This window comes from Palaemon carinicauda, chromosome 8, assembly GCF_036898095.1.
Source record: "Palaemon carinicauda isolate YSFRI2023 chromosome 8, ASM3689809v2, whole genome shotgun sequence".
NCBI classification, from domain to species: Eukaryota; Metazoa; Arthropoda; class Malacostraca; order Decapoda; family Palaemonidae; genus Palaemon; species Palaemon carinicauda.
This window is the reverse complement of record NC_090732.1, coordinates 175,814,074-175,823,391: the sequence shown is the minus strand read 5'-3', so window position 1 is coordinate 175,823,391 and position 9,318 is coordinate 175,814,074. Positions and strand designations below refer to the sequence as shown.

The 9,318-nt window shown below is 33.9% G+C and overlaps 1 protein-coding gene across 1 annotated transcript in view; it reads left to right on the top strand.

Moving 5' to 3' along the window:
* Positions 1–5,169, top strand: part of LOC137645106 (serine proteinase stubble-like) — an 18,895-nt gene extending 13,726 nt beyond the window's left edge. The window contains exons 9-12 of the mRNA XM_068377948.1: positions 1,009–1,156; positions 3,167–3,306; positions 4,363–4,486; positions 5,027–5,169. Coding sequence (XP_068234049.1) covers positions 1,009–1,156; positions 3,167–3,306; positions 4,363–4,486; positions 5,027–5,082 — 468 coding nt within the window. The 3' untranslated portion in view covers positions 5,083–5,169. The remainder of the gene's footprint in view (positions 1–1,008; positions 1,157–3,166; positions 3,307–4,362; positions 4,487–5,026) is intronic.
* Positions 5,170–9,318: the final 4,149 nt, after the last annotated feature.

The following is a 9,318-nucleotide window of genomic DNA, read 5'->3' as shown; positions in this document are numbered from 1 at the left end:
CTCCAATTTTGAACTTTTGAAGTTCTACTGATTCAACCACCCGATTAGGAAGATTATTCCACAACTTGGTCACAGCTGGAATAAAACTTCTAGAGTACTGCGTAGTATTGAGCCTCGTGATGGAGAAGGCCTGGCTATTAGAATTAACTGCCTGCCTAGTATTACGAACAGGATAGAAATTGTCCAGGGAGATCTGAATGTAAAGGATGGTCAGAGTTGTGAAAAATCTTATGCAACATACATAATGAACTAATTGAACGACGGTGCCAGAGATTAATATCTAGATCAGGAATAAGAAATTTAATAGACCGTAAGTTTCTGTCCAACAAATTAAGATGAGAATCAGCAGCTGAAGACCAGACAGGAGAACAATACTCAAAACAAGGTAGAATGAAAGAATTAAAACACTTCTTCAGAATAGATTGATCACCGAAAATCTTGAAAGACTTTCTCAATAAGCCTATTTTTTGTGAAATTGAAGAAGACACAGACCTTATATGTTTCTCAAAAGTAAATTTACTGTCGAGAATCACACCTAAAATTTTGAAAGAGTCATACATATTTAAAGAAACATTATCAATACTGAGATCCGGATGTTGAGGAACCACCGTCCTTGACCTACTTACAATCATACTTTGAGTTTTGTTAGGATTCAACTTCATACCCCATAATTTGCACCATGCACTAATTTTAGCTAAATCTCTATTAAGGGATTCACCAACCCTAGATCTACATTCAGGGGATGGAATTGATGCAAAGAGAGTAGCATAATAATAATAATAACAATAATAATAATAATAATAATAATAATAATAACAATAATAATAAATCAGACATTGTTCTGTTTTTGCTTCTTTTAATCGCAATTCCAGCCCACCTCTTTTCAATTCTTGAGCTCGTACAGTTGTCTTCATTAATTCCGGTACACTGCCATCTCCATTGCTTCCTATGTAGTGTTCCAAAATTAATGAAGCCAACTGTACACTCTTCCTTATTCCGTCTCCACAGTACAACAACGACATCGCTCTACTGCACTTAGCAGTGAAGGTCAGTTTCACGAACTTCAATGGCATCAAGCCGATCTGTCTTCCTCCAAGCACAGCTGACTTCGCTGGACAGAATGCTGTTACTACTGGTTGGGGTGTCACGAGTTATGGTCAGTATATGGGAATGATTTAGTTTTGTCTTTTTGGCTTTGCATATAAAGCTAGAGATTATATAGGTGGCCTATTTCACTGTCTTGAGGTAGAGTTCTCTTGCTTGAGGGTGCACTCGGGCACTCTATTCCATCTCATTTCTCTTCCTTTATTATTTTTGTTTTAAGTTTTCCTGGTTTTTATATGAAATATTTATTTTAATGTTATTACTGTTCGTAAAATATTTGATATTTGTTAATTACTTTTCTTGTAATTTCCTTAGCTCCTTTCCCCTCTAAGCTATTTTCCCTGTTGGAGCCCTCGGGCTTATAGCATTCTGCTTTTCTAACTAGGGTTGTAGTTTAGCAAATGATAATAATGATAATAATATTTGGTAACGTCCCTTACTGGCAATCGCTAGACTGAGGTTAGAGTCCCGCTCAAACTCGTTAGTTCCTTTAGTGGCTGTAATCTCCCCATCCTTGTGAGCTATAGTTGGGAGGTTAGGGAGAGACTTTAGGTCTACCTGCTGAGTCAGCAGCAGCCATTGCCTGGCTCTCCCAGGTCCCATTTCAATTAAAATTCTGTGTTATGCTACCCCAGAAACAACCGCTCCTATTTCAATGAAAATTCTGTGTTGTATTAACCCGAAACACCCGTTCCTATTTCAATCAAAATTCTGAGTTATGCCCCCCCCCCCCCCCAGAAACAACCACTCCTATTTCAATGAAAATTCTGCGTTGTATTACCTCAAAACACCCGTTCCTATTTCAATAAAAATTCTGTATTCTCCTATTCCCAAAATACCTGCTCCTATTTCAATCAAAATTCTGTATTGTACTATCCCCAAAACACAGGCTTCTATTTCAATTAAAATTCTATAATGTACTATCCCCAAAACACCCGCTCCTATTTCAATTAAAAATCTATATTGTACTATCCCCAAAACACCCGCTCCTATTTCAATAAAAATTCTATATTGTACTATCCCCAAAACACCCGCTCCTATTTCAATCAAAATTTTATATTGTACTATCCCCAAAACACACGCTCCTATTTCATTTAAAATTCTATATTGTACTATCCCCAAAACACCCGCTCCTATTTCAATCAAAATTCTATATTGTACTATCCCCAAAACACCCGCTCCTATCTCAATCAAAATTCTATATTGTACTATCCCCAAAACACCCGCTCCTATCTCAATCAAAATTCTATATTGTACTATCCCCAAAACATCCGCTCCTATTTCAATCAAAATTTTATATTGTACTATCCCCAAAACACACGCTCCTATTTCAATAAAAATTCTATATTGTACTATCCCCAAAACACCCGCTCCTATCTCAATTAAAATTCTATATTGTACTATCCCCAAAACATCCGCTCCTATTTCATTTAAAATTCTATATTGTACTATCCCCAAAACATCCGCTCCTATTTCAATTAAAATTCTATATTGTACTATCCCCAAAACACCCGCTCCTATTTCAATTAAAATTCTATATTGTGCTATCCCCAAAACACCCGCTCCTATTTCAATTAAAATTCTATATTGTACTATCCCCAAAACGCCTGCTATTTCAATGAAAATTCTGTGTTGTATTACCCCAAAACACCCGTTCCTATTTCAATTAAAATTCTATATTGTACTATCCCCAAAACACCTGCTATTTCAATAAAAATTCTGTGTTGTATTACCCCAAAAACACATGTTCCTATTTCAATAAAAATTCTGTATTCTCCTATTCCCAAAACACACGCTCCTATTTCAATGAAAATTCTGTGTTGTATTACCCCAGAAACACCCGTTCCTATTTCAACCAAAATTCTGTATTGTACTATCTCCAAAACACACGCTCCTATTTCAATCAAAATTCTATATTGTACTATCCCCAAAACACTTGCTATTTCAATCAAAATTCTGTGTTGTACTTGGAGGAAATACTCCTAGGTGTTGTACCTCCTCCGAAATAACAGGATTGTAATCTATACCTAAATTCAGGTGACTGATATTGTTCTTTTTTTAGGTGGGACTCAGCCTGCCAGAGCCAGGGAGGTGATTGTTCCGATTCGAAGTGCGACAGAATGTGGAAATTCCTACCCAGGTCAGATCACCCAGAACATGATCTGCGCAGGATTTCCGGAGGGCGGCAAGGATTCTTGCCAGGTAACGAATTCAATAAGGATATTTAACTTTTATAAGGACACCTTATCCTTTTTACCCCCAGGCTATTTGGAAATTTCCAACCCTTAACCCCGAGGGGGTTATTTTTTTCCCAGCACATTTTGCAGTATATTTTTTTTAAATTGCTCTAACAGCCTTAATTTTTGTCACAGAAAGGTCAGGTTGGTCTCATTCTCTTGGAAAATGTCTGAATTTTCTCAAAAAATTATCAAAAGTATGAAAAAATAGATTTTTAGAGCATTTTTTTGCAAGGACGTACCGGTAAATCCATGGGGGTAAAGGGATGGATTTTGTGAAACGTACCAGTACGTCCTTTGGGGGTAAAAGGTTTAACTTATATGGGTTAACTTAAATATTCTTTTATTGTTTATATATAATAAATGATATCGGCGTCAATGACCTTAGATGTCAGGATGCCAGAAAACTTTAAATCAATCAATCAATCCATTTCTTTATTAACAGGAATGCCTACACTGTTAAAAACTGTAATTTTAATAGGATATCCTCCATAAAAATATACTCTTCTCATCCGTATTTCAGTAAAATACAGGCGACCGTAATTTTACCATACTTTGTTATTATCTTTTACGGGTTCGCGACCGTAATATCACTCCTTTACGTCAATATATCCGTTTTTAAAACGGTAAAAACCTTGCAAAATCTATTTCAGAATTTTTACTGTTTTTACGGAATTTTTTTTTACAGTGTAGGTTTTATTTTAAGTAAGTTTTGTTCATTTTCAAAGGAACACCAACCGTAATATCACTCCTTTACGTCAATATATCCGTTTTTAAAACGGTAAAAACCTAGCAAAATTTATTTCAGGATTTTTACTGTTTTTACGGAAATTTTTTTGACAATGTAGGTTTTATTTTAAAAGGAACACCAATTCCCAGTCTCTAGGGGAATTGAATTGATAATAAGTAGTTATTGAATCACATGAATTATCCCAATATTATATTTGCCAGTTATCTTCAAATCATTTTCATCTTTGAATGATTAATCCCGACTGAATATCTATAATTCTGTTTCGGACAGGGTGACAGTGGCGGACCTCTTACCGTTCCTAATGGATCTGGCAAACATTATTTCGCTGGTGTTGTCAGTTGGGGCCAAGGTTGTGCATGGCCTGGAAAGTATGGAGTCTATACCGACGTACCAAGTAAGCTATAACGATAATATATAGATTTTATTAGTTTGTATACACGTTTTACTGTGTATGTATAAATATATATATATATATATATATATATATATATATATATATATATATATAAATATATATATATATATATATATATATGTATATATACATATATATATATATATATATATATATATATATATATATATATATATACATACATCTACCTATCTATTTATATATATATATATATATATATCTATATATTTATATATCTATCTATCTATATATACATCTATATATATACATATATATATTTATATATATATATATATATACATATATATATATATATATATATATATATATATATATATATATATATATATATATGTTTATGTATATTATTCAACACATGTATTATTGAGTTCTTGTGTTCTAAGTGCAACTGTATATATATATATATATATATATATATATATATATATATATATATATATATGGCATGTCATTCATACACGCACAAATGTATTTATATATAAATGTTTTCCTTTCTAGATTACATTAATTGGATCACCCAGAACGCAATCCCTGGGAAATACTGTCTGGATTAAAGAGCGGGGATCAAGGCATCTTATGATATAGTGGATACTTCAGGGCTTTTGGATCTTGAATGAATAAATTGTGAGAATAGCATTGAACTTTGTGTCTTATTTCCCCATTTCATAATCGGTTGTTAGGGTAATTACCTCCGCCAACGAAGTTGGAAGGAGGTTAGGTTTTACTCCCTATTTGTGTGTTTGTTTATAAACAGCTTCCTGGCCACAATTTTAACGGTGGAGTAATGAAACTTGCAAGGATTAACTGTTATGTAAAAATCTGGAAATGATTCAATTTTGGAAGGTCAAGGTCAAAGGTCAAGGTCACGGTTAAGCAAAATGTTCAATTCACGTAATCAGCCATAAGTTTGGACATCGTTGTCACAGAGACTTCAAACTTAGTTCATATTTGACCGTATTAAAATTCTCGCCAATTAATACATGTTAATGTCAAAGGTCAAGGTCAAGATCGAGCAAAAGGTCGAGAAATAAGCTGCCGCGGCGGAGGTCTGCGCTCTACTGAGTGCCCTTCTAGTTATTTTATGAAATTTTGCTTTCTCCATCAAAAGACTCAAAATACACAGTATGTATGTAGTTCCCAAAGATAATAATTTCAAAATATAAACGGCGGCTCGTGAACAGCACTGTCAAGATCTTCTCCACCCAAGCTAGGATCAAGGAGGACCAGGTCATGGCTGCTGGTAATTCATATGGTACACCTAAGAGATCCCAAATATCTCCTATTGCCTACATCACAAGGACAGTAAAATCCTGATATTAGCAAAATATCTCAAACATTGAGCGGGGCTTGAATGCTTGCACTAGGCTACCACAAGTCTATAGGATCTTTTGGAAATATGTTCAGGAAGGGGAATTAGTTTAAGGTTTAAAGGCCTCTCATGAATGGCAGAGGCAAGGGACAGTGACAATGCCCTAGAAGGAGAATGTCCTAGAGACTGGCCATATATATATATATATATATATATATATATATATATATATATATATATATATATATATATATGTATATATATATATATGTATATATATATATATATATATATATATATATATATATATATATATATATATATATATATATATATATATATACATGATCAAGGCCCAAGAGCATCTCCACCAAAGCTAGGACCAGGGAGGGCCAGGCAATGGCTGCTGATGACTCCTCAGCAAGTATCCTGCAAGCTCCATCCTTTGCTTATGAGGATGGTATGGTTGCAGACACTACAAGTATCCTCCATCCTTTGCTCATAAGGATGGTATGGTTGCAGACACTACAAGTATCCTCCATCCTTTGCTCATAAGGATGGTATGGTTACAGACACTACGAGAGACTATTGAGATTGAGCGGGTCCTGAGTACGTCAGAATGCCAGCCTTGGACGTTTGCAATAGGATATGTTTGGTGGGCCAGCGAAGGAAATACATAATGATACTTGTGATAGATAAAATGGCGACAATGGCGACAAGAAAGTGTTTTGATTGAAAGATCAAGTGAAGGGTGATGATGGTGCAAAATTGTTTTATTTAGGGAGAAAGACTTGAAAATGTAGTAATAACTTTAATTTTAATAATTTTTATTAGAAGGAAATGGAATATATAAAGTGAAAAAATGAACGAAAAATACATAAGAATAGCATACATCAAAGTAGCAAAATGAGACGAATAAATATGCATATTCCCAGAAGGGGTCACTGAGTCAAGCCGGAACGCTTTCGCAATTCTGAAATGATTTGAGCAAAATACCACCAGTTATCTGCATTCAAAACTAGGCTTTTGTACTGAGATCACAGGCATGGGATGATGAAAACTGGTCAAAGCTAGAAGAGAGATATAAAAGACTAATGATATAACATGCAAAATAACATCAAAACCTACCGTTGCACAATATCTGAATATCAAAGTTGGTATATGCAGAAACGAAAAGGGTAATTGTTTTATTTGTCTTTCTAAGCATACAGAATTGTTATTAAAATCCGAATGTTTTTATGAACAAACAAGAGTGATTCATTTTTCCAACTCTTCAATTAAATTTTTTTTTCTTATTTTTTTTTGTAATAACAACTGCTATTACTAAATGCTTGTTGACTTTGAAGGAAAAAGGAAATGACAATTTTTTTTTTTTGGAAATTTTTACATGCATTTCGAAGTCATCTATTTTCAGGCATATTTTGTTAAATTGGATACACGTCAAAGATAATTAACCAAAGGCAAATTTTAATATTCAAGATATACATGCACTTTTTTTTTTATACTGAAAATGCTTTCAAGTTATATAAAAATATAAATTGACGTAAAAAATTGGCTAGTCTTGTGAAAGATATTGTGATATTTGTTATAAATGTACTTTTTTTAAAATTGAAAAAGCTTCCAAAATATATAAAAATAGAAATTAATGTAAAAAAATTTACCAGTTTTGTGAAAGAAACAAGTAAAAAATTGGCTAGTCTTGTGAAAGAAATTGTGATATTTGTTATAAATGCACTTTTTTGAAATTGAAAATGCTTCCAAGTTATATAAAAATATAAATTAGCGTAAAAAATTTACCAGTCTTGTGAAAGAAACAAGTAAAAAATTGGCTAGTGTTGTGAAAGAAATTGTGATATTTGTTATAAATACACTTTTTTGAAATTGAAAATGTTTCCAAAATATATATAAAAATGGAAATTAATGTAAAAAATTTACCAGTCTTATGAAAGAAACTGTAAAGTTTTTTCGTGACTTAAAATTTACCAGTCTTGTTAAAGAAAAAAGTTTTTTTTTTTTTTTTTTTTTTTTTTTTTTTTTTTTTTTTTTTTTTTTTTTTTTTTAGACTCTTATGAGAGCATGTGTTTTAGTGATAAACGTCTACTGATGAAGTTATTGCCTTGTTACGTGTGGAAGAGGCAGGCGGTATTGCGTCGTATCAGTACTTTCATTTTTTTTTGTAAGCATTCTGAAGGGTTGTGGTAGCCTCTTTGATGCGTCCTTGTCTGGCATTCGCCGGACTGGGGTTCGAATCCCGCCTAAGTTCGAAAGTTTCTTGTAGTGTCAGCAACTATAGGGGCACTCAGTGGAGCGTTGACCTCCGCCGTGACAGCTTATTTATCGACCTTGACCTTTGACCTTAACATGTATTAATTGGCGTGGATTTTCATACACTCAAATATGAACCAAGTTTGAAGTCTCTGTGACAACGACGTGCAGACATATGGCTGATTATGTGAATTGGACATTTTGATTGACCGTAACCTTGACCTATGCCCTTGACCTTTCAAGAATTAAAAATTTCCAGCTTTTTACATAACAGTTAATCCCTACAAGTTTCATTACTCTACGATTAAAATTGCGGCCAGTGTGTGTTTCTGTGTTTGTTTGTGAACAGCATGTTCACAAACATACACACAAACAGGGGAGTAAACATAACCTCCTTCCAACTTCGTTGGCGGAGGTAATCAATCCCATAGAGAAAATACAAAGAACAATAACATAAAACTTCCTACCTTATAAAATTTAATAATTACCAGCTTTGTACATAACAGTTAATCCCTACAAGTTTCATTACTCTAAGATTAAAATTGCGGCCAGTGTGTGTTTGTGTGTTTGTTTGTGAACAGTCACATACGCACAAACAGGGGGTTAAACATAACCTCCTTCCAACTTCGTTAGCGGAGGTAATCAATCCCATAGAGAAAATATAAAGAAGAATTACACGAAACTCCCTATCCTATGAAATTTGATAATTACCAGCTTTTTACATAACAGTTAATCCCTACAAGTTTCATTACTCTACGATTAAAACTGCGACCAGTGTGTGTTTGTGTGTTTGTTTGTGAACAGCTTGTTCACACACATACACACAAACAGGGAGTAAACATAACCTTCCTCCAACTTTGTTAGCGGAGGTAATCAATCCCATAGAGAAAATATAAAGAAGAATTACACGAAATTCCCTACTTAATGAACCACGTCTGATGCCACTAAGTAACGCGAAATATATTTGCTTTTCTAAACGAATGTTTCGTTTCCTCCTGCGAGAGGCTATTTATCACCTTGTGGCTCTTCCCTCCTTTCGCATCAACACTCAGAAATTGATGTCAGAAAGGAACCGAGGCTATTTTTCATCGCTCAACCAATGAAGCCTCCGAAAAGATTGATTTATAACGCGGTAAAGTTTCCTATAAAATCTCGTTTGGTTTCTCCGCCTTCCATCATGGCTAAATTATGATCATTACTTCCGCCGACGCAGTTG